The sequence below is a fragment of the Camelus dromedarius genome, chromosome 3 (genome assembly GCF_036321535.1).
Source record: "Camelus dromedarius isolate mCamDro1 chromosome 3, mCamDro1.pat, whole genome shotgun sequence".
In the NCBI taxonomy this organism is placed as follows: Eukaryota; Metazoa; Chordata; class Mammalia; order Artiodactyla; family Camelidae; genus Camelus; species Camelus dromedarius.
Window position 1 is genome coordinate 63,893,299 of NC_087438.1, and position 27,048 is coordinate 63,920,346.

The following is a 27,048-nucleotide window of genomic DNA, read 5'->3' on the forward strand; positions in this document are numbered from 1 at the left end:
TGAAGCCATAAAACTCCCAGAAGAAAGCAAGGGAAAAAGCTCCTTAATGTTGGTCTTGGCTATGATTTTTTTGGATATGCTACCAAAAGCACAAGCAGCAAAAGCAAAAATTAGTAAGTGGGACTATGTCAAATTGAAAAGCTTCTGACAGCAAAAGAAACAATCAACAAAATAAAAAAGACAGCTATGTGAGGGAGAAAATATTTGTAAACCATTTATCTAGTAAGGGATTAATGTCCAAAATGTGTAATGAACCCATACAAGTCAAGAACAACAACAAATCTGATTAAAGAAAGGGCAGAGAATCCGTACAGACATTTTTCCAAAGAAGACAAACAGATGGCCAACATGTACATGAAAAGATGCTCAACATCACTAATCATCAGAGAAATGCACATCAAAACCACAATGAGACATCACGTCACATCTGGCTATCATCAAAAAGGCGATAACAAGTGTTGGTGAGGATGCAGAGAAAAGGAAACCCATGTGCACTGCTGGTGCGATATAAATTGATACAGCCACTATGGAAAACAGTATGGAGGTTCCTCAAAAAATTAAAAATTGAACCACCATCAGTGATCCTACTTCTGGATATATATCCAAAGGAAATGAAAACATGATATCAAAGAGATACCTGCACTCTTATGTTTACTGCAGCATTATCCACAATAGCCAAGATAAGAAAACATCCTAAATGTCCATTTGTGAATAAATGGATAAAGAATATGTGAGATTGGGATATATAAAATGGAATATTATTCAGTGACCGAGAAAGAAGGAAATCCTCCAGTTTGCAACAACATTGTATAGACTTTGAAGGCATTATACCCAGTGAAATAAGTGAGACAGTCAGACAGAGAAAGATAAAAACTATATATCACTTATATGTGAAATCTAAAAAAAAAAACTGAACTCACAGAAACAGAGTATTATGGTGGTTACCAAGGAGTGGGGGATGGGGGAAATGGGGAGACCTTGGTCAAAGGGTACAAATTTCCAGTTAGAAGGCTAATAATTTCTGGGGACCTAATGCACAGCCTTGTGACTATAGTTAATAATAATGTATTATATACCTGAAAGCTGTAAAGAGACCAAGTCTTAAATGTTCTTACTACACAAAAGTTACAGTAATTACGTGACATGATGGAGACATTAGCTAATGCTATAGTGGTAATCGTTTTGAAATATTTAAGTATATCAAATCAACACACTGTACATTTTGAACTTGTACAAACTTATATGTCAATTACATCTCAGTAAAGCTGGGAAAAAAAGACTAGTATACGTACAAGGTCTGCTTAAGATATCTCAATAGATCATAAGGTAGGCATTGTGAGTAAAAAACTTTCAAATTGGTATTATCTTCAAATGAGAAGAGTAGGGGATAGTTTAGAAAAAAAGGAAAACAATGACAACACATACAGAGGATTCAGAACAGTATTCTTAACGGAACAAGCTATTTCCATCCTGTTCTTTTAGGCAATAGAACACAGTCAGAGTCAGGGCTCTGCAGTCAGACAGACCTGAGTTTAAATCCTGGCTTCGCTCTGTAACCTTGACCAAATTACTTAGTAACTGCTATGCCTTAGTTTCCTCATACTGGTACTGACCTTGTCAGGTGGTTAGAAGGACTGAATGAAATAATGCTCATCGATGTCTGACTCAGTAAATGTTAACTACTGTTACCTAAGGAATATCTAGAGTTTCAGGCAAAATATTAAAGACTTGGTGAGTGTAAACATATACTAAAGATAATATATGACTCATTCAAGCCAATCTAGATTCTATTCAAATAGGAATATAACTTATTATAAATTATATTAAGTATTTATTTATAAATTATTATTTTGCTAATCTCAAACTGCACTCCCTTAATAAATAAAATCTGGTCATTAGGTTAAATGTTGGTAGAAAATATGGTTGACTTGTTAAGTTAGCTTAGAAGTTCTCAAACTGCATTAGCAGTAGTTACCATTTAGTTTTCTTCCCTTTGCTCTGTCTAGCTTAGAAACCTTAAACATGGTAGCTGCTAAGTGCCTAGCCTATGGTAGATACTCAAAAAAGCTGAACTGAACTATTTTCAGGCATCCCACTTGAACAGTGCTGTTTGAAATCTTTTTTACCAGTGACAAAGCATTTAATTCTACACTTTGAGACAAGATCCAATAGCATGGTGGTTGAGAACATGCATCTCGAAGACATAAAGACCTACATATGAATCTTGATTCTGTACAGGTGATCCAGGACAAGTTAATCTTTCTAAGCTTCTTTCACTATTTTTGAAATTGGAATAAGGAAAGGGATGTATTTAGTATGGTGCCTGCCATATGGAAAGCATTCATTTAATAACTGATTTATACCGAAGTTCAGATAAAGGAGCTTGAGAAAGATCAGTGCACTTGGACTTGTGGAAAATGCTTCAACTTTTGGTGTTAAAGCCCAAACACATAGTTTTCTCTCAGAAATAGGAAAACACCTCAATATCAGCCTTTAAGACTCCATAGCAACGTACACATATTTTTAACCATATGGATCTTTTCTTCTGTTACAAACTAAACTATATTTAGCACACATAAAACTTTCATATTGAAAGCACTATACAAGTAAGCAGAAATTTTTTGAGTATATAAATATTTTAGAAAATAAGTACACTTATGAAAATGCATTTATAATCTATCTAATAAAATGAAAATTATTTACTATGAGCAAAATTATAATGTTCCTAAATTAACTGACTTTGTATCCTGCTGTAATCTAAACTTGGCTGATGCATCTCTGCTCTGTGATATGATACAGCTTCCTGAGGAAAATAAAAATTTTGAGAGAAAACATTAAATGATTTGAAAATTCTTAGAGCAATTTGGCATTCTGGTATCTTATTAAGGAAGGTAGGTAAAAACATAGTCAATGATTGATATTTTCATGAAGTGATCATAAATTCAAAGATAGCATTTCACCAAATGATAATTTTCAAATACTTAAAAAATATAGTTTATGAACCTATTTAAAAATATACCTCAGAGTTCTATTTAAAAACAAGCATAATCATAATTTTAAAAATAATCATATTTTTCACCTTGATTTTTCTCAACTGGTGAGAAATTTAAATGACAGGAAAAATTTATTATATCATAATAGGTTTTTTCCTTTTTCCTTTATCTTTTGATTAAAATTAAGAATCTTTAAATCAGCACTTAATTGTATATATATATCCTTATAGAAACATTATAGGAGGAAACTTTAAAATCCGCTATAGTTAAAATGCTGCGCCTTCATAATCAATTACAGAATTTTGTAACTATATTTCATAACAGCTCTTTGTCAGAATTGGCTGACTAAAATATTACAACTATAAACTTCCAATTTTAGTTGATGAAAATCTCAAAAATTTTCAACAATTCTTTTTACCTAGTAGTACTTCAGCTTTGGAAGATACAAGGGGTTAAAAAGTAAACTTTTCTATTTTTTATATATATATAAAGTTTCATCCAATAATTCATGCAATTAAAAAAGCCAAACTCTTATTGGCAACATTTCTGACCTACATTTCCAGTATCTTTAATCATTTAAGTGACAGGAAAGAAAACACTTGTATTATTATACTTACAGAAGAAGAAATGCCTAAGAGAAATGCATAGTGCAAAATCTCATAACACTTATTTTCTGATTTAATTTCAAGTTTGCAATCAAGTTTAGCCAAATAGAAAAGTGTTAGAAAATTAAAGGTATCGAAAGGCTTACGCTAAACCAAGTAGAAATGTAAAAGATCACTAACCCAAAGCATGCACGGTTCCTCTATGCCTGCTGGAGCTCTTGCTTGTTCTAATCACACGAACACCACTTTCTTTGAACTGCAGCTCACAAAATTTTTCAAGAAATTTTGCCATTTCTTCTGTAACAGTATCCAGGTAAGTTTCTTTAATGAATTTCAGTGTTGAGGATGGAGCTAAAATTTCACATAGTACGTTAAAATCCTCTTTTATCATTGAGTATAACTTAAGCATTGTACCTTGGCATTCATTAGCCATTATGTCTAAATTTGATTCTCTGCTGTAAGAAGAAAAACAGTTCTGCAGAAGATTAGCCAACAGTTTATTCTGTATGTTTTGGTACTTGACTGTAACTTCTGATTCTGGATAAAGAAACAAGAGTTGTTGCATGCACTGATTTTTCAACAAAATTTTTTGCTGCGAATTGTTTATTTCATTGTGGCTTTGTAATTTGCTCACTAAGAAGCGTCGGAGATGTAGTCTTATATCATCCCATATAGACTTTACATCCATGTTGGAATGATCTTCAACAGAATGAAGAGAAGTCCTAGAGAGGAAATGCAAACATGATCCACTTAGAGTTGATGGGAATGAAACACTGCTCTGGCAGGAGAGGTCCCAAAGTAAGTCCAGTGTCAGTTCTTCTTGATTTTGTTCATTCTTCAACAAATCTTGCTAATAAAAGTAAATTATAACATTAGAAATGTGATTAACTAGAAGAGTAGCAGGAAAAAAGGATTTCTACAATCATACAGAATTTCATAATAATTCACTTCAATTTAAAATTGGTACTCTGATGTTCTTCAAGAAATTTTTTTTCTGCATATGAAATCTAAACAATTCACACCATTTATGGTCTGTTAAATTGTGTAAAGACCAGGTGATGAACTAAATTTTCAGTTAGATCTCTAGACAAGAGTTTTCAGCTCTCATTGTTGTCCATTCCTGATATAACCTGAAACGTATGAAAGCTGTAGCTTAAAAATTCTAAATAAAAATCTGTAGTAAAATATCTACTGAAATGTACTCCTAAGACAAAATAAATTCAGGATCATGCCCCTAATTAATTCCTGGTAGATAATTTTCATGCCTGAATGAATATACTTATTATTATAAAACCCCACATGAACATAGAGAACGGAGACCTTTAAACATAGTACACACCGAGGGGTTACTAGTAGCTGCCACCCTGAGAAATAAAATTTAATACACTTAAGAGTTTAACTTTCATTTACATGCCTTTTTGAGAGTCATGTGAAGAAAGATTTTACCTTGGAAATTAATCTGAGACTATTTCAGTTCTCTCCAAAGAAATAACTAACTCAAAATGGGAAAAATATACTCTCAGAGTTGTTCCTCAAAAGATGATAAAAATTATTTCTTTATACTTTCTGAGTTATCTGACAGAAAACAATGGTAGGTGTAATTATGAATAGAAAACAGACAAAAAATTACTTTCTTTTTGGACTTTGAATTACACACATGAATTTTCCTTACAGGCTGACTTTCCTGATTATGTCTATTTCAGCTAATACTGAAATTGGCTTATATTTTCTATATTGCAACAAGCTGATTATTTAAAAAAAATAGAAGCAAGGTTCAAGCAGCATAAAATCAGGCCAGCTTTGAAATGTCTTATTGACAAAGATACCACAGGTATAATGTGTGACTCAGAATTATAAAAACCTTCTAGACAAATTCCAAGGCTTTCTCTCAGTCATGCTAAGTTCAGTGATGTCTAATTTAATGTTTTACCTGTAATAAGTAATAATACCTAATATAGATAGTGTTTTATTATATAAAAAGCACTTCTCTATACAGTCTCTCACTTATTCATAATAAAAACTCTGTGACATAGATATTTAAAAACCCAATTTGCAGATCAGGACACTAAAGTGCAGCATGTTTAAGTTACTTTCCAAACGTCACACACAATAAAGCACAGAACCGAGAGTGGACGCTGGCTTCATTCTCCTCATCCATGTTCTTTCTACTACACTCCAGAGAACCAAAAAGTGCATTGACCTTTCTGAAGCTCTCTTCCTATTTAGTTCTTTTAATACTTCGGGAAAAGAAATGTCCTTAGGTAAAGTCCAGAACACCGCCATTATAGTAAATACTATAAAGCAAACTGGTCATGTTAGTGCCTTAACCTTAAGTTTCTTTAAATCAGTCAATAACTGGAAATATTTGACCAAGCAAACATTTAAAGAATAATAGATTACAGAAGTTTAAAACATGTGTCATGTGTTTAGTATGATTGCTTAAATTTTGAAAATGACTTCATATAACTGCCATAATGAGACCTCTGTTTCTTATTTAAATAGGTAATTAATAAATAAAACTTTTTTATGGAAAAAATAGATATATGAACAATGCTGTCAAGATTGACACGTTCAGCATGTAAAAACTTGGTAAGGTTGTTTTAATCTGGATCGGTTTTAATAATATGCTTCTTTTCTCAAAATAACATGATCAATTATGTAAAAAAAAAACCTAGGTCTGGAACAGGCCTATCAGTCTAATGAATTTGAGCAAAACTAAGGCGGCCTTTGCCCTGCAGTGAATAGAGAATGACTTATGTGTGACAGATTAAAAGATAATTAAAAGCTTTTGCTTTTAATTAAATGAGAAAGCATTATTACATCGATATTAATGAAATTCAATACTCATGGCTCTTAATAGAAATTAAAGGAATAACTATATCCATATTTATTCTTCAAGGCTCCACCTTCAAGAGATAATGGGTGAGAGGATTTTCTTAAAAGAAGAAGGCTTCAGGGCATATAGTCTTCCTTTCTCTTCCTTTTATTACTTTGTAAACATTAAAGAGACATCTGCAATAATAACAACAGCCAAAAATTATTTTCATCTGATTCTGTCATCCTACGCCATCTACAACCTCAAGATATTTTCCACATCTGCCTCAGTCAATGTTTGATGTTTACCCAAAAACAGTGCCTTTTCTTCCCTAAATTAAATTAAAACCATAGCTACAGAAATACTGCTTTCTAACAATTGTGCTGTTTCTCTGGGAAACTGTTTTTGCAACCTTATAGATATAGGTGTAATAAAATAACTATTCTTATTGAAGGTTACAAAAACCTTCTAATACAGAGAGGTGTCAGTATCCAAGAATGACCAATGTAATAATTCTTCATCAATTAACAGTGATCTTGTATAAATTGCTGCCTTGATTGAAAAGAACTGGATATGCCTGCAGGTTGGGAATGAAGGGAATGATGGCCAAGGCTACTTAATAGATACAATCGATGAAGATCTTATTATGCTTAATAAGGAGCACAGAGAAAATGAGTGTTGTGAAAGGACACAAAATGTAATAAATACCAACTTTTCTGGTAGACAATTATGGTACATTTCAATACATTTTGTAATGTTGATATGGTAAACATCACACTACAAATCACCCCAGAATTTTAATGTTTAACGTCCATTTTTGTAAAACTTCATGTTATTATAAAAATCTTAGTTAAAAAAACCCAAACAAATAGCTTACTGGATTCCACTACGGATAAAGAAACAAAACAAAACACAAACCCCAACCCCTAGATATGGCAGCTAATATGGTCAATGAAATAAATATTTACATCCAGAAGTTGAATGAATTGTATTCCATGTTCACCCACCCCACTCCACTGTAAAAACAAAGATTCTTTTTTTTTTTTACCAGTGTTTTGAGGAATTTTATCAGATCTCCATGGGGAATGGAAGGTGACTTGTATGAGTTATAATTATAATTTTTTAGCCATTCAGAACAGTCCATTGTTGTTTGTAGCCGCACATCTGGATATTGTTTGTTAACTTCAGACTGTATTTCTTTAATGCAATGTTCTATGCTATAAAAAAGAAAAGAAAAAGCCATTTTGGTAGGAAGTAGGTAATGGTTCTGTCTCATAATATCAGGTTCTGAAATGTTCATATGTGATACCTGGTTGTATACAACTTACAAAATTATAAAACGTTCATATGATGTGAAAATAGTAACAAAGAAACTATATATTTTCATTCATAACTGAAAACTGAAAATTCAAATTTTGTGGCAGTTTCATTTCAAATGCAATAGAGTAAATATAAGATATCTAGCTAATCAAAGGTGAATTAGAAATTCCTTTGTGTTAAAACAAAAATCAAGCATGAATGCAATGAAATAATGATCCCTTTGCGAGGCAGTGGATGGAAGACAGAGGTAAAATACTATTGATGACTGAAGATCAGAAACATACATTATCTACTCATATATGAATGACTATAAAAATTATGGAAAACTTCAATTAATGCAACATTAAGAAATCACAGAACAGTAACAAAGAACTTGTAATTTTAAAATTTGTAAAAGATACATGCTGTATATACACTGTTACTACAGCTAAGTACATTTTCCTGCCATCAAACTCTACCCCCCCAAAAAAACCCTAAAATTTAATACAAAAAATTGCATATTAAAAAAAAAAGACTGGAAGTAAACAAAACAAAAGATTAATAGCAATTATCTTTGGGTGATGAATTGGGTGTTTTTTACTTGTCTATATTTTCTAAATTTTTTGAAGGCATAAGATGAAATTCTTCATTTAAAAAAATAAATAAATAAACAGAGAAAACATGCCCAATTGCACCTTTCAATATTTATGTTTTAAAAATTAAAAGTGTCTTTAAACTAAAAAGAAGTACAATATTATCTTAATTTTCATATAAAAATCTGTGCATTAATGATTATAAATCTTGTGTGGGATAAACTGATGGCCTTCAGCATAATGTCATCTGTGGAGCCACATGGATATGACATATTACTACCACCTGATGGCAGCATATCTAAACTGCAAGAAAGGTTATAAACAGGAAAATTATTTAAGTTGAATCCCTTCACCCAAAACTGACAAATTATGCATTTGCTTCTTAATAGTATTAAGAAACATCTGTTACTAAAAAGGTTACTACTGTTGTGAAAATATCATCGCTATTAATGATCAATTTCATGTGATAGAAACATGTAGGCTTTGGAAACCAAGCTCTGATTATTAAAACTGATGTCATACGAAATTCTCTTCTCCAGAATTCGTCAGGTGTGAGCTGCATATAAAACATACACTAAAACTTTAAGGAAGGCTTTTCAGGAGACTTCTGAGCAGGGATGAATTCAAACTGAATTACCTTGAAACAAATACATTCTGGGAATCAAAGAGCCTTTTCATGAAAACAAAGAACTTATGAGAAAAACAATACCTCCTTTAGGTCACAGGCCACTCAGTTGCCTGATGAGACAGTCTTATTCAGGAATACGAGTTCTAAGTCAGACACAAGATTGGCATATATTTTCCTAATTTATGTAAGCACTTTTATGGACTGAGAAACACGATGCCGTAAGCATACACCTTGACTCTAGGGATCCGTTATCAAAGGTTTTTATTATAGCATCCTCCTGTGTCTCATTCAACAAAACCTAATAGATTACAGCAATGTGAATTAGAAAGGCTCAGCCGTTAGTCTACCTAAATCTGTTTCAATCAGGACTCAGCTTTTAGGCTAATCTCTAACATATGAATCTGGGTAGAGGCCAATAACTACAACTTACAAATAGAGTAAAGCCTTCCAGAGGGCTAGATATTTTAGTAATTTGTCCAAACACTGATAAAGGGATTGAGCAGTTGCATTTCACAGGACCTCCCTCATTGATACAAACTAAGACTGTTGAGCTGGCTTTTAAAATCACTTTGTTACAAATTCTAAAACAACAGAACTCATCTGCACCTGATTTGGTTTTTAGTTGGCTAAATATCTTGTCATTCTGTCATTCACCACTGCCTACATGTCTCACTGCTTTAAAAGTTCAATTGTTTGAAGTCTAGAAATTTATTGTCTACTTGTTATATGAAATAAATATTTTCAAAATTTAAGATGAATGTCAGTTTGTTATGTAATCTGACACTTTATCTTCCTTAATTGAGGTCAAAATTAATTTAAAAATTAATTTTCAACATCTAAAAAGTAACATTATTTTCGTATATGTGTAGTAATAATGCTGATAGGGATGGTAATCTTGGGTGGCAGGAGATCTATATATCCTTAGACTTAGATGATACAAGAGCTTAATCTATATTTTCAGAAATAACATGATACTTGTCTTTATTTTGGTTTAAATGTTTTCTGTTCAACTATAAGTTGCTTTGAATTTTCTTTAGAAGCAAGGTCAGTCATGAATATACAGCCAAAGTAATTCAGAAAAAAAAAAAAAAAACCCAATTAGCACATTTATTACTAGATCCCAAACATTGGACCAAAAATGTCAAAAGACTAAAAATAGATGTATAGTCTCTACCCTAAATAGTTCAAATTACCAAATTTACACCATTGGTTGGCTTAGTAAGGATTTTTAAAGAGCATATTCTTAACTTTATTTGTAATATTAAGACCACTGAAAATATCCTAAATGTCCATCAATTGAGAATGATTAGTTATATTCATTCAGTGGAATCGAGCCATGAAAATAAACAAAGTAGAAATACAATTATCAACATGGATGACTCTAATAAATGTAATGCTGAGGGAAAACAAGGGACCAATGAATACCAACCATACAACAGTTTGAAAACATGCCATACAATGCTATATATTGTTCACGATTATATGCTTAGGTAGTAAAAGTGTAAAGAAATGTGCTAGAGTGGGGAGGGTATAGCTCAGTGGTAGAGTGTATGCCTAGCATGCATGAGGTCCTGGGTTCAATCCCCCGTACCTCCATTAAATAAATAAATAAATAAATAAATAAATAAATAAATAAATAAATAAATAAACCAAATTACCTCTCTCTGCAAAAAAATTAATTAACTAATTAAATAATTTTTTTAATGTGCTGGAAAATGGAGTAAAATCTATAAAATGTTGAATCACTATGTTGTATACCTGAAACTAATAGTACTGTAAATGAACTACAATAACAAATACATGAATACAAATTTTTTAAAATGTACTGGAATGATCAACTTCACCAAATGCAGGGTGGGGATGACAGTGGGATGAGATGGAGGAGATGCACATAGTGAGTTTCAGCAGGAGTGGTAATGTTTTATTCCTTAAACTGGATGGTAGGTGCATGAATATTTGTTAGGGTACTCTTTCTGCCTTTTCATATGCCTCAACACTTCTTAATAAATCTGAACCCTAACATGCTTTAATTATAATGACTCTGAATTATCTAAATTAATGATGTGTGCAAGTGGATGCGTTATTGAGAGGCTGTGTATAAATCAATTTATAAACCATTTTTAAAATGCAACATGCAGTATGCTTCTTTAAAAGATATTGGTAGTAATTTTCTCATTCAACATTCATTCCTAGGTTCCTTGAGTGTAAAAATTACTTATTAAATGAAGGTATGTTCAATAAACATTAACTGAATGCTGAATACATGGTAGGCACTGTGATATATGCTAAGGATCTAAACATGATTAAGACATGGCCCCATCCCTAAAGGAATTCTGTCTAGTGAGACAGATAGGCCTGTAAATGAATAACTACGTTATAGTAAGACTTGATAGGAGGTGTGTACAATGTGCTGAGGGAGTACGCAGTGGGGAGCCACTAAATGTGCCTCTGGGAGGTGTAGAAAAGGCTTCTCCCTGTGGAAAAGGAGATTATATGCAAGGATATTGATGCTTTAAGAAAATTAATGAAATCATTGTGCTTAGAATTCCCTGACACCTGACCCCTGAGAATTCAGTGCTGATCATCTAATCTCACTGCCATGTCACTTTAAAACTATATTTATCTGGATGGTAAAATATATTTATTTTTATGGTCACAACTACATTTATGCATGTATGTATGTGTGTATGTATATATGCACTGTCTTACTTCCAAAAGGATAGAGATGTCCTGCAATTAAACAGACAGCACTGAATAACAATAGCACAGGAGCTGATTAATATCAGGCTGGAGTAGTTGAGGACAGGGAGAGGAATGGAGGAAAAGAAAACAATTACGACATAAAGTCTGAACACTTAAGCTTACTGTAAAAACTCTTTCAAGATTTTAAACACACAGTCTTTATCACTCAGCCACAAAATAATTCAAATTGGAAAAAAGTATGCTCTACTGATAAAAATTATTAGAACTTCTTTGATGTAATGGTTACAGAAAAAATCTAGGTGTGCTTTCATAGAAAGTTACAATTTTTATTTTTCTTTTTTAGATCAGGATAGAGGTGTCATGGCAGTATTTTACAGTATGGGAAATGTAAACATTAAAAAAATGTAAAGCTTTTGAGACAGAAGGGAAGGGGGCAGGGCACAGCCACTCAAGGAATGACAGCAACCAAAATGGTGGAAGATTTGCCTCCTAGCTGGCCTTGAGGATTAAGTGGTTTGACTTCTAGTAGACCTTGAGCTTCATTATATGCTCATTCTAACAGTGTGATCAAATAACATGCCCGCAGGCGCCATGACAGCCCCAAGGCTAACGGCAAAAGGCCAAAGAATGGGCGGTGGCCCAATTCCCGGTGATCTCAGCCCCTTCCCCAGGGCAGTTGGATTGATCCCACCTGTAGGCATGTGAAGCTACTGAGACCATAAAAAGTAACAACACCACACCTAGTGGCCCTTTGCGCTCTTTCTCCCCTTTGGAGACAGCCCGCACTCTGTCTATGGAGTGTGTACCTACTTTTACTTTAACCTGAGTACCCAATTCCTACACTTCTTTCTTGCCTTTCTCTTGCCTTACGCTCTATGCAGTGTGTATCTCTCTAAATAAATCTACCTTAACTCAACGGTGGCTCACACTTGAATTCATTCCTGTGTGAAGCCAAGGACCGACACTTGGCAGGGCACGTCCCAGGGGCTCCACCGAGACCTGGGACTCAGCCCCTCTCACATCCACATCCGTTTTCCTTCATCACTTTTACATTTTTGATGCTCTTGTTTATATTTCTTACTGACAAATAGATTCAGTCTAAGAAAAAGGCTTTTTCAATTCTATCATGTGTTTAAAAACACAAAGAAATAGTTGTGAGGTTAATAGAACTTAGGATTTTTAAACAAATCTATTTACTAAAATTCCTTGTAATTAACAGGTAGTTAACACGAAAGAGGGCAGATGTATAAAAACTAGTATGTAATTAAACCATAATTCAGCCATGAAATAGAAACTTATTTTCCTGATACAAAGATATTTCTGGATAATATTTTTTAAAGGTTTAGAAAAGGATTCATAAAATGACTACTTCAATGGGTACAAAATGTAATAAGAAATTAGATATTCATGCTGAACTGTTTTCGATTTCAGAGGGGTTTTGGTTTGAGTAAGTTTTAACTATACTTTCAGGAAAAAACATCCTATTAGTAACACTCTCTTTAAGTCTTTCTCAATTGAATCCTCCCCTTTCCATTCCTACTGTGAAAGACAGGGCTCAGGTTCTTATCACCTCTCATTTGGACTATATAAATAGCCTCCCGAGATTCCTATCTATTGTCAACACATCTTTTGTTCAGAGTTATTCTATGAGGAAGACAGAATGAAAGAAATGTTAGAGTTAGGACCCTCTGTTATTTGTTGCTTTATATCATCAGTCCTCACCACAAAAGTTTAGAGAGGCTCTAGAATGGTTCAGATTGCTTCCAGAAAGTTCAGGCTCAGTGGAGGGCAGTGCCAACCTAAAAAGTCTGAAGCGCTTCCTGAAGAGTCAGCCATGTGTGAAATACTCCCCAACTTCCAATCAGTGGCATGGTAGCCCCCGTACTGGAGTGAGCCTGGCGTTATATCCCAAGGCACACTTAGAAGATCTCTTCTTCTTCCTGTAAAATTTACATCTGACTTGGGATCCCTCTTAGGAGGGACCGTAGTGATGATGGAAGCTACACGAAAGTGGCATGGGGTTTGTTAACAATATAAAGAACATTTTCCAGAAATGTTCTATAGGGGTAGTAGGGCATAGCAGTTTAATACCCATGACAAGCAAGAGTAAGTTAATGGACTTCTTTTTTGTCTGTGGAGACTTGTCTAGCCTCCATATTGCAGCACAGTTACTAAAATCGGAATGTGGCTTAACCCAATGAAATCATACAACTCGAAATCAGGAGAAAAGTGGGAAATTTGCACCAACATTTACTCTGTACTGATTCCCTTGATTCTCTTCCTGAGAAAGAGATAGAAAAAAGAAAAGAGAGGGAGAACATATGTACTAACAAAAATCAGAAGAAATTTGGGAACATATCTAATCTACATCATTATGTCCACTGCCCAGATGAATTCAATTACTAAGCCAGCCACTAAACAGATTTGACTACTAGTTATAAACTGAGGGTTATAACAATACCTATGGTCACATTGTGAGAAGACATGACATACAGCATACACTTTGATAGACTGCCTATAGGAGAGAAGACAGTTGCAGCATTGCTTGAGAACAAGTTTATAACAGCTAGTTGTACAACTTCTAAGAAACCATTGCATAAACTCTCCTAAGGAAGGGAGGGCATACATATGCATGTATATATGCAGTAATAGCAGAAAGACTGCAAATAATGTACATGCTCATCAAGAGGGAATTGGCTTATTATATGGAGAGATTGAAAAATATGCATTATGTAAAAGAAAATCAAATTGTAGTACACACACAAATCCCCATTTGTGTAAAAAGGGGAGTAGATTTTTGGATGCATGCATACATAGGTAGGGAATATTTCTGGATAGTTATACAATAGCTCATCAATTACCTCTGAAGAATAAGACAACTTGGAGGGTCAGAGGAGTAGGAAAACTTTCCCGCATCTCTGCCCTTCTGTACTGAACTTTTCCTTATATCTGCCTTTCTCGACTGTCTGAAATTTTCCCTGAATATACGTTACTTTTATAATGTAAAATACTTAATGGAAAAGAAGACTAGCACTTGATGACAGTATCCTCTGTCACATTCTACCCATCTAAATTCACACCAGCTTAAGCTAATGCAAACACAACAGATGCCTATTGACTATCCTCTAGCCTACTTTATGCCAGGATGGTTTTAGGCAGTGGGAAAACAGTGATAGAGTTCATCTTTAAAGCAGAAATAAAGTAAATAATATCAGCCTCAGCCCCCCTCAACTCAGCTCCATCCCAGTTCCCACAGAAGGATATTCTTAAACATCATTCTAGAATAGAGTCTGTGATTAGCAAGGGCTGTGGTGTCAGTGACCCTCTTTAGACAGAGTGTTGACTCTGCTGAATCCTTGACAAGGCCCTTTTCCAGGGAAAGCTGTCAGGGTCGGGTTAGATCTCAAGGCATTAAACATCTACAGGAAAGATGAGCCAGTCACAGTAGCCACATCTCGCTACCAGGGCTCACCCCCCTTTTAGTGTTTCCTCCCCTATTCCTGCCCTCATGGCTGGGCTATCTTCACGGGGCACCTCTAGTTGGTGTCTCATGAGTGGGGGCTTATTTCCCCCGGACCATGAACTCTGATTCTCAGTGCGGAATAGTGCCCTGACTGTTGCTGGCTCAATCTCCTTATCAGGTCTGTATTTTTAGTACAATATTACTCATACTTTTCTTATTAAAACAGTTTATAAATAGGAAGACACTTAGTTCCCTTTCCTTATTTCCTGTGAAAAGATAATCACAATAATGTTCCTTAGGAATATTCCCAAACAATAATTCTTTATTGTCTCCTGGCTATTGGCCAAGAGTAGGTCAAGCTAACACACATAAAAATTAAAATTGTACTTTTAAAAACTGTCAAACACTTAAAATGTATGCATTATGTGAAAGAATCTCTTAATAATCATGGATGGATGGAGCTACTGATTCCACATTTTACCCGATGTAGCTCAGCCTCCTAAAGCAGAGATCTGAGGAAAGGACTGAGGGCAAAAATACAGGTCTCTGGAGAAAAGTTGGAACATCACAGACATTCAAATAATGGAGCTAATGTTGACAGAAAATGACGAGGAGAAAGTGGTTCAACATGCCACCTTGAAACATAGAGCATGGTTAAATTTATAGAAACCATGTATCCAATATTCTGTCATTCTCTCCCCCCACCCTGACCCCACCTCTCCTGGATCAAGACAAATGATACCATTTACTGTAGCACTTCTTGTTCTTGCTTCACATTAAAAAAAAAAAGTAGTAATCCTACACAGTGCCAGCAAAACTGACATCCTGGGGTACATGCAAAGATTGTCTGTAATTAGGAAAAAGAAGGATAGAAGAAACTCGTAATAATATAATTATATCTATCCAACTGAACATTAAGAGGAGAAAAATCATTCATGTCGTATTGTGAGCCCAAGAGAACTTCTATACCTCAATATCATGTTAAACTAATGATAAGTTCCATTCAGCTCAAAAAATATTTCAGGGCTATATGTGGTTTTTAAGTTACTGAACTGAGTCTGTGGATACAACATTCACGGTATTCCTCTTTGGCAGGTTATTTACCCTCCTGCTACCCACGCTGATATGTGTTAAAAGTAAATGATTCACTGTCACTGATTTCCACTGTCAGACCTCAGAGTCACCAAGCTCTGGCTTGAATGGAAATGAGGATGTAAAAATGGCAATGGTCTGAGAGAGTGAAAGCCTCTCTTGAAGGGCAGGTGAAGGTTCAGTGACCTCTGGGCACTCTGGTCCATTCTGGTGAATTACTGCTTTGGGAAGCAAAAGACCCTGTGGCTCATAAAACCTGATGATATTAAGAAGGGGGAAGGAATTCACACTTAGAATTCAGGGTCACTGTTAAAAATACAACTTTAAAAATTCAAGGGTAAGGAAAAATACCATATTTAAAAATGAATTACTAATATTTTTTTCTTTTACTTTCTGGGAAAAGCCATATCATACAGATGCTCATTACTTATTCAATGTACACCATTGGGAGATAAATAGAACTGTTAGAATACAAAAATGCCAAAGGTAATTCAACTACTGCAGTGTAAGTGTGGCATAACTGATTCGTCATGACATACAATTTTCTAAAAGCTATTCTGTTAGAAGGCAATAAATGAGTGCATAAATGATTTACACTCTTCTGAACCATGGTTATTATTCAGTATTTTATTTTTAAAAATATATACACCCTATACTATTATGTTTATTCTCTAGAGTATAATAAAAACATAATTGAATTTGATGAAAAATAGACTTGATTCTAAATGTAGCATACAGCACATACAGCTCTCCCTTATTTTATCCCTTGTGAAGATCAATGGTCACTAGAGGTGGTTTTGCTCTAGGTTCGTTTTAATATATGGGCAATAAAATATTTTTAATTTAAAAATTATATCCTTATATTCCATGTCATATTTTCTTTTTAATACTAACATCTGAGTTTTGCCCTAAATAATAATTTATGAATGCAAAATACAATATTTTAATCACTGTTTTACCTCTAAATATGATTTCTTATCGACCAGATAAGGCAGGAAATTAACTACAGATGGTTTAGCAAATAAAAATGAAACAGTCTATGACAAAAGTATCAGAGTTCAGTGACTTGTTTTGATGGAGCCTCAAGGCCATTATGAACAAAGAAGGTTGCTTTATAAAAAATATTTAAAATTTATTTTAATAGAACCATCTCTAGAATATGTACATGTGACTTGTTAATCTATTTAAGCTAACACTATTTTCACTTAAGTTCCTTTGGGCTAGAAACTGTGTCATGCAATATATAAATTAATAATATATAAATTACACAAATACATAATTACATTGAAGTTTAATATAGCGATTTTATATTTATATATAATATAAATCATAATATACACTCTACATAGTAAGGTTAAGTAACATATACATGGTATTTAAAGTGTGTGTGTATATATATATATATATAAAGGGTAGATATAAATTAAAAATAAGAGGCTTAATTATCCCTGTTGAAAATTGGGGGAAAGAGTTCCCTCACTTCCTTTTTCCTAAAGCATGTAACTTAGAAACTTGTAATTGTACATACTTTTTCATCTCTTTGAAATATATACCTTGGAAGACTAGACAGGCCTTTTGTCAACTTTCTTGGCCAGGTCTGTCTTTCTCAAGAACCTGGGAGCCATCTTTCGAAATGCAAACTCCCTAACTCCTGTTCCTGTGAAGAGCAGGAGCCAAACTTCAGCGGGTGCCTTGTTCCAGGATGCAAAACTGCTTCTTGTTATAAAGATATGAGAAGTTTGCTTCTCCTCAGGATGAAGCCAGCTAGCTTTACTCATGGAAAAGTGGGGATAAACTATGTGTGAAAAAAATGTGCTGTCAAATCCTTTGTTGGAGGACTGGTTACTGTTTATCTTGAAAACATGCATGTAATGGGTGTACCCACTAGACTATATAAAGGGTGTGATTCCTTTCAGTCTTTTCAGTCTGTCAGCAGATGACCTGGGATGAGTTTTGCATTCTGGTTTACTGCCTGTTGAATAACAGAAATGTTTTCTCTTCTGCCTTTGTGGAGATGATTTCTGGGATGGGAGATTTTGTTTGTAATTAAAATTCCCCAACAATATGTTATCTTTTGAATTTAAGTTATCTATGCCCATTATTAAGATGAAAAAGTAACTGTATTCTCATATGTGAAATAAAATTCCTATTTTATGGCAAGACAAGGAAAATTTAAACAGAAAAAATTCCTCTCTGTCCTATGGTCTCCTTTTCCCCCACACTATGCATTGTTTATCTGCATTAGGCATTGACTAAACCTCCCCCATTGCCAGGAATATCTGCTCAGTCTTAAAAAGTAACATTCTCCAAGCATCAACAAGACAACTCCTTAAAAGATAACATTTCTTCTTGATCTTGTAAGGGGTCACATGACCCACCAGGAGGACACTTAAATCTGGATTTTGTTAAACTGTCAATAATATGCCATTTGATGTACAGCCCTGTCTCCAAAAACTTAACTGTGCCTTGATTTCTAACCGGCAGAACAGTCAGAGCTTTCTGAGGTGCTATTCCTGGGTTATAATTCTCAAATTCGGCTCGAATAAAATTTTCCATTTCTTTCTCAGATCAACTGAATAACTTTTCATTGACACATATAAAACATGAATTAGAAAATCACAGGAAAATTTCACTTGCTTGATTCAGTTTCTTTGACAATTCAATATAACTATACTTTAAATTAAAAAAAAATACTATATATCGTCCTGTAATATAAATTTTCACTGTGTATAATATTTGTAACCCACATGAGGTGAATTTTTAGAATCTTCGACCAAAAGGATTCAAATAAGTGAGCTGACTCTAAGGTCCACAAATACATATCGAGACAGAGCCCCTTCTATCAGAGAGTCTGTATTGGTAGAAATATGTTTAGCTACCCGGCTTCCCCCAGTGTTGGGTAATGCTAATTTTTGAGTAGGTGATAAAGACTAACTATGCATACGTGGACTCCCTAGCCTCCCAAGTAAGTGAGGAAACTTAAAATGATAAATATTATGAGACAGGATGGAAGGGGGCAGGGGACAGCCATTCAAGGAATGTTACAGCAATTAACATCAAAATGGTGAAAGATTCAACCCCCAGGAGACCTTGAGGCTCAACATGATGAGAGATTTAACTTCTAGCAGAACTTGAGCTTCATTATACGCTTATTGTAATATATTAACATAGTGAATAACACGCCCACAGGCACCAAGGCAATCCCAAGGCTGGCCATAAAAGGTCAAAGAGTGGGAAATGGCCAACTTCCTGGGAATCCCAGCCCCTTCCCCTCAGACTGGTCCTTCCACTTATTAGCATATGAAGCCACCAAGTCCATAAAAACCAGCAACAAGGTGCCTCTCGGCCACCCCTCTCTCTCCCTCTTTGGATATGGCCTGTACTGAGTGTGTACCTACTTTTAATCTGAGCACCCAATCCCCACACCTTGTAGCCTTTCTCTTGCCTTTCAATGTATCTCTCAGAATAAATCTACCTTCACTCAACTGTGGGTCACTCTTGAATTCTTTCCTGTGCGAACCCAAGGACCTAAACTTGGGGCATGTCCCAGGGGCTGAACCGAGACCTGGGACTCGGCCCTTCTCATGCCCCACATCTGTTTTCCTGCATTAATTACATTAAAATAATTTAATTTTAATGTTCTGCTTTCAGCAGTTTGAGCAATCCATGGCCTTATACTACCATTTTATTTTCATACCTTAATTTCAGAATTTTGGTTTCTGTGTTTATCCACCAAGTGGGAATGCTTAACTCTAAACATATTAATGAAAATTCAGGCCATCAATACTGGCAAACTAAGAAATCATGAAAAGTGTAGAGGAGCAAAATTTGCCACCCTAAAAATAAAGCATGTCTCTTTGGCATATTATTTTACATTGATTGTTTTCTAAGAAACAGAAGATGCGGTAAACACTCTGAAAACCAAGTAGGAGTTAATCTCTTGTAAGAAATATTCACATTTATAAGAGAAATCTCCATTTGTAAGGGTGCCCTGACTATACCAGGCAGAAGAGGATGACCAAATCTCTAGCAACTCTTATTAACGGAGAAGGCACTTACCTAAATCTGCATAACAACCTTATTCTTGTTTAACTGTGTTTTTCCTGGTAACCTCCCATAACTGACTGTCCACACCTTCAAGATCCTTTTTTTCTCTTTAGCTGAAAATGGTATTTAAGGTGAGGGAGGGTTTTGGCCATTTTGGCCAGTTATTCAGTTTTTCTGGGTTTCTCCCATTTGTACATGTTATTATACTTTTGTTCAATTTTCTCCTTTTAATCTGTCTCATGTCAATTTAATTATTAGACCTCCCAGAAGAATCTCGAAGAGTAAAGGAAAATTTCTTCCTCCTCAACAACAGTAATTCAATAAACTTTATTTGAAGGCAGTGCCTATATTTTCTAGCCTTATTTAATGTAGTAATCAGATAAGGAAAATCATCTTAAATTCTAGAGAGGAAGGTCTAATCAATTTTTTTTCAGGAAAGTTAATGATAATTAAAACTTAAAATTATCTTGAGAGCAGGAAACACTAAATCTAGACTAAATAAAAGTTCATGTAAATAAAATATAAAACCAAATTGTTTTAAATAATTAGTAATAGTTACCTTGTAGCATTTTGTTCTATCTTTTCATCAATGTCACTGAAGATCTGTTTAAACTCCAAGTCTCCAGGAAATGAATTTAACAAACAATGTAGGTTAAAAGAATTATGGGAATATTCATCTCCACAATCCATTCTGAGGAATAAGAATAAAAAACATGTCAGTTTACCCAAAATAAAGGAAAATACCCCACCTCAAGTGGTGATACTAACCCAAAAATAATAATTCCCATTTATAGGTAAAATATAGCAGTAGAAGAACTAGGGTATTATTTAGCTAGGTAGAGTGTTTTGTTATTTAAATTTCATGAGGTGTGATCTAATTTTCACAGTTCTCTTTGGTTTGAAAGCTGAACAAAACAGTTCAGAGTACTTAAGCATCCTGCTGCTTCTCACAGTAACCAAGAGCTGCAAAGGAAATCACAAAGTCTCAGAGACCACTGTGAACAAGGCTGAGTGCAGCAAGATTTCAATAGCTTCCCTTCACCTTATCAACATACTGACCTAGTAACTGTAACCTCAGAATTTTTCAAGTGTTGTCCCCTGACTCTATTTTTACATGAAGAAGGCAAAATTTCCCTTGGGTTCCTCTAACACCCCTGTCTACCTAAGTACTGATAACTGAAACTTAAATACTCCTTCTAAAGGGAAAATATGCATTTTCCCACTATCAAAACTTCATTTTTTTCATTCCATAGGTACTCAGTGAATGCTTGCTACGTAACAGGCACTGTAGTAGAATCTGGGGGTACATCTCCAACAAGTCAGAGTCCCTGCTCTCATGGAGTTTTTGTTCCAGTAAGGAAGGTAAATTTTAAAACCACATAACCAGATATATTTTATAAACAATCACACAGGGAGAAGTGCTATGAGAACAAATAAAGCAGGACAATGGGACAGACTAAGAATAATAGAGTTGGGGCAGAGTGTGAATTATTTTACTTAGAGATGTAATTTTTAGACATAAAATGTACTTATAGAGTAATCTGATGCCTGACTGTGTAAATAAATGAGAAATTTAAACATTAAATTATAACACATATACATACAAGAAATAGTAAAAAGAAAAAGGCTTGGGAAAATGTGATTTTAGTTTGAATAAATCCAAAATACTTGAAAAGTTGTCAAAAAAGTTTTGCAGAAGCTACAACACTGATACCCTCATCCTTAATTATTTAATTATTAATAAATTTAGGTAATTTCCCAGAACAGAGTACCTCATTCCTGATCTCTACCCTGCACTCCTTTCAGGGAGTGTTGGGAGGTCAGCAGCTGCAGTGGATTGTGATTTAATCCAAGCAGAGTTAGATGGCAAGTGCCAATGTGATTCAATCCTTGTAGAGGCAGATGGCAAGTGCCAGTTTTTAGTTGGCAGCATATTATAGGTAAATATTTGTTTCCAAATGAGAAATTACACCTTTCACTGCAAAACATTTTAAAATAGGAGAATCCTAATGTATGAGGATTTTGGTGTTTTAAAATTATATATCCATGCTTATTCTGTATTTGGAGCTAATTGAGTTTCAAATGACAAGTCTTGTGATGCCATGGACTTTTACATTGAAACGGCCTAGTTAGTTTTTCATTTTTTTTTTTAAATAAAATCTCTGAAGAAAAATAAAAGATTTATTTCAAAACTACTTCCTTGAAGTTCCAGATAGGACCTATGAGAAATCTTCAGCTATTTCAGTATGTGATAATAAATTATATTATTGTAAAATTTAATTGAATTATTAAAAGGACACTGTAAGTTTGTTTCTGAAGCTTATCTCAGAAATCTTTGGATGGAGATCCAATGCCCCATGACCTGCAACCAAGATAGTATACATACTGGAAAAGATATAATTTAAGGACTATATAAAACCTAGATGGAAGGACCTTTATCAGGTCTTTTTAACTAGCTCATGCACAGTGAAACTGAAGGGAACTGACTCTTGGGTTACTATATCCACTTACAAAGGGCCTCTGCACTGGACTGGCATACAGAGTAGACCACAAAATCACCCGAAAACAATGCTCAAACAAAGGAAAAGCTACCAGACCAGGATGAGAAGATGACATCTGAGGTATACAGCTGACCCAAGACACCAAACCAGGCCTGTGTAGCAATTACTTTGATAATTGCTCACACTTCCACTTATGAACTAAATATATATTTCACAATCTTACAAGTTAATCCAATTGTTAGGTTATGATCAATTACCTATATCCAGTACTTCTGGGTTACCTTGGTGGATTTCTCCACCGTCTCTAATTGGATAGCCATTAGTAAATTTGTTCTAGAAGAAAGAAATTATAGTTCTGTTCAGGCCACTGAACAGATTGATTAAGATCTGTTACTAGATCAATACTAAAAAACTTAGTATTGATATTACTAAGTGGGTGGGATTCCCGCACCCGGCCAATTAATAATACCTGCTCTAAGCCTGGCCAGAAATATAAATTTTCTTATAAGGTAACTCAAGCTCAATCAAGGCAACAAGCAAAATTTCAGCCAAGGAATATAACCTTCCTCAATTATGAGCTGAACTTACATGGTTAACACCAAGGTATAGTCATTTAAGTATAAAGGCTCCCTTATGTTTGGAAAAATTAAACTATATTAAGGACAACCAGCCTAATAACACGAGGAAATTTGGCTGGGTGTCTTATGAACAACGCCTGTACAGAACACACTAAGTCAGGTGACCTGGGGTTACACTGGGCTGCATCTCACAGACATTCTTGACTTAAATTCTTACTTATGACTTTCCTAACACTGCTAACTATATTATTCATATTTTGCCTATTTTACAAAGTTGTTGTTTCTTGTATTACCAAACGTGTGACTGAGTCTCTGATAAAATCATGACTAGGCGACTTGAAGCTGTAGATCAGATATATACTTCTGTATGAGACCAGTGACGGTAATAGTGTAACTCTAGATATGGGAAGAAGTAACAAGAGGGAATATTTTCCTGGACCATAACAGACTAGTAAGACCAGTGATCCAGAGACTTTCTGCTACTGTTAACTAGGCCTAGTCCTGTAATAGTACATTGAGTGGCTTATCAATGAAATCCTTGCCTGATCTAGGAATAAGCATTTCTAGCACTATGGAACAAAATGGCCATACAATACTTCCCAAACTATGGTCGAATTTATGACCATGAGGGGACCCTACCAACTAAAAATTGGCATTTGCCATTTGCCTCTACAAGGACTGACTCACGTTGGCACTTGCCATCTAACTCTGCTTGGATTAAATCACAATCGACTGCAGCTGCTGACCTCCGACACTCCCTGGAAGTTCAGGGTGGAGATCAGGAATGAGGTGCTCTGTGCTCTGGGAAAACTGGCAAACAGGCCCTCAGTTAGTTAGATATTTTCAAGAGAAAATTTGATGAGCCCAAATCTAGTATCTCCACATCTCTAGAAAAGCACTAAAATCAGTAATGGTGACATCTGCTCCTTGTGACTAGCAGAAAGCCTCTGCCTAAATGTGTGCCTGATTGCACGAATCCCCCTTCACTAAAATCATATGTAACACTGAGAACCCCCTGCCACTTCAGAGCAGCTCCTCAGGGGAATCCGAGATGCTGTCTTGCAGACTATAGTCCTCATTTTGCCCCAAATAAAACTTAACTCATAACTCTCATGTTGTGTGATTTTATTTCAGTCAACAGTGCCATAATTAATATTAACTTTAGATCAGTTAATATTACATAAAATCCCCAAAACTATAAGTTTAGTGTCGGAAAACCCTATTATCATCAGAAGTTACACTTTTTAGGAAAACAAAACCTTAGTATTTTCATATACCAATGAGTTTGATATCTTCGTATCTTCCTAGCAGCTCAATTAGTTTTAGTTATTATCAGAACAGTCATTTTGTTAGAGCAGGCAGGTAGCTAGATATGAGCAGAGAAAGGTTAACACAGGCCAAATGACAAGAAACCATATATCTTATGAGCAATAGAGGTCCTTGGGAAGACCAAGAAAAGCAGGAACCTCCGGACTCATAAGAAACAATACATTTTGGGTTGGCAAGCATCCTGAAAGCAGACAAAGAAAGGTGGGACAAGAAAGGAATGTCCACAGCCCAAATGTAACCTTTTGTTCATTACGGCCTCATCCAACTTCCTGATCAAGACTGAAAAAGGACAAAAATATCCGTCCTCCCATCAGGAAGGTGGAGCTGAGATAAAGATCAGAAAAGACAATCCCAAGCCCCTCCCCAACAATGAATATTCTGCCCATTCATTTTTACACCCCATATAACCAGCTTACCAAAGAAGCCTGGGGCTGCTACCCACCTGGGTCTGCCCGCTCTTGCCTTGAGAGCATACTATCTATCACTTAATAAATCCTTGTTTTGCTTTCTTGACCTCCATGTCTCGTTTCTGAATTCTTTCTGCAATGAGACTAGAACCTGTTCTCTAACAACAATGTCTAAATTCAATGGCCAATATTACTAATAATGAATTCAACTTATGTATTTGCATATTTTTGAAACTTTCTGGGTAGTTCAACTTTTTGGATTTTGAGTTATTCAAAAATTGTTCCAAGAAAATAAAATTTCACTTTTGGAATGAAGAGATTTAAATGCTTGAGGGTTCTTGTAGAGAACTCAAACTTAATAAATACTCTGTTTGTACCCAGCTTGTCTGTAATAGAACAAGTTATACACAATACTCTGTTCAGAGTTTTTCTAATTTTTCAATATTATAAGGCCTCATTAGTTCAGACTCCACATATTCAAAACTAAAGAAAGTATGTGTAGAAGTCAGTTTAAGTATAATAGCAAACTAGTAATATGATTTGTGTGTATTTACCATGTACAAGGTAGTATGTATAATAACCTTCCTTAATCTTCATTATAACTCTACAAAATAGTTATTATCATCATTTATAAGGGAGGGAACTTGGGCCTAAAGAAATTAACTAACATGCCCACATTATATAGCTATCTGTATTAGTGGTAGGGTTTGAACCCAGATCTATTTGGTTCTTTAACTTGAGGTTGCTGGTCTTGAGAAATCAATCAGTTACTCCATACAAAATGTTACAAACACAACATTGTAAATCAACTATATTTCAATTAAAAAAGAAAACACATTGCAGGATGTGGAAATGATATTAACCAAAATGTTAAAATGGTTATCCTTGGACAGACTGGATAGCCTATGGTTGATTTTTACTTTCTTTTTTTTTTTTCTTTAAAATCTCAAATTCATGTTCTTTTGCCTTTTTTCTTTTTTAAAACTAAAAATTGGTTAAAAAAAAAAAAAGAAAGGCCAGAGCCAAAGGCAGGGCACAAAAATAAGACTTTCCCCCGCTGCCCACTCCCCTCCCTCCTTTAGCCTTGGCCTCCTGGGGTAGGGTCCAGTGGCCAGGCATTGGTTTGCAATTGGTTTTCATAGTCTTCTTATGGAAGAGTCCTTATCCTGCGCGTTCTGCTTGTGGTTTTCTGTTGGCTATGTTCTAGGCTGGATATGGTTGAAGGACTGGATTGTGACAAAGCTAGGCTGCTATTTTCCCATTTACACTCACTCTTCTCCTGCTGTGTGGAACTCGTGTTTCCATCTTAAATGGCAGAGAAGAAGAATATGTTTCCAAGGGTCCTTGATGTTGCCCCCCTCATCCCAGAAGGAAAGTGGAATGGAGGGGACTCTTAATTCCTATTTTCTTCTTTATACTTAGCATCTTCCTATGTTTTTACAGTAAGTACTTATCATTTTATATATAATTACGAAAAATAGTTTAAAAAGAAATTAGCTCTGCTCTCAGGAGGTGTATGATCTTTTATTTTACATTTTATATCTGTTTTCGTTTGAAAAATCTTACAACCATAACACTTCTTTCTTGCCAACTCATGTTTATCATTTCTTTCAAAATCTGATTCAACCTTACATAGTTCCTAAATATCTCTTAACTAATTAAGAGCATTTCACCAAACTTTTTGTATTATTTTATGGTATTTGTTCTTATAAATGCTGTTATAAGAAAATGAGTTGTTTTATATTATTTCAGTATTAAATGTGTATGTCATGTCCTTTACTGAACTCAGCTCTGGGGTAAACCAATAATGGACACGTTGATCATTCAGATGAAGTAGGTGACCATGATTTCAAAGGTTTTCCAGTGTACACGGTTGTATGATTTTCTCTGCTTAACCTTACTAGAGAAGTTAACCAATATACACAAAGACTATATACTAAAGGAATATCATTTGATAACAGTGATGGAGTACCAGAATGATAATGGTTCAGAGTT

The 27,048-nt window shown here is 34.7% G+C and overlaps 1 protein-coding gene across 4 annotated transcripts in view; it reads right to left on the minus strand.

Moving 5' to 3' along the window:
• Positions 1-27,048, minus strand: part of KIAA0825 (KIAA0825 ortholog) — a 352,861-nt gene that overhangs the window by 291,002 nt on the left and 34,811 nt on the right. For 2 of the 4 annotated variants that reach the window (XM_031448262.2, XM_031448256.2), the window contains exons 3-5: positions 20,798-20,929; positions 7,462-7,630; positions 3,779-4,448 (exon numbers count right to left, since the gene is read on the minus strand). In XM_031448262.2, coding sequence (XP_031304122.1) covers positions 3,779-4,448; positions 7,462-7,630; positions 20,798-20,928 — 970 coding nt within the window. In that variant the 5' untranslated portion in view covers position 20,929. Of the gene's footprint in view, positions 1-3,773; positions 4,449-7,461; positions 7,631-20,797; positions 21,018-27,048 lie in introns of those variants that run through there. The other 2 variants (XM_064482439.1, XM_064482453.1) reach the window with 2 other exon arrangements.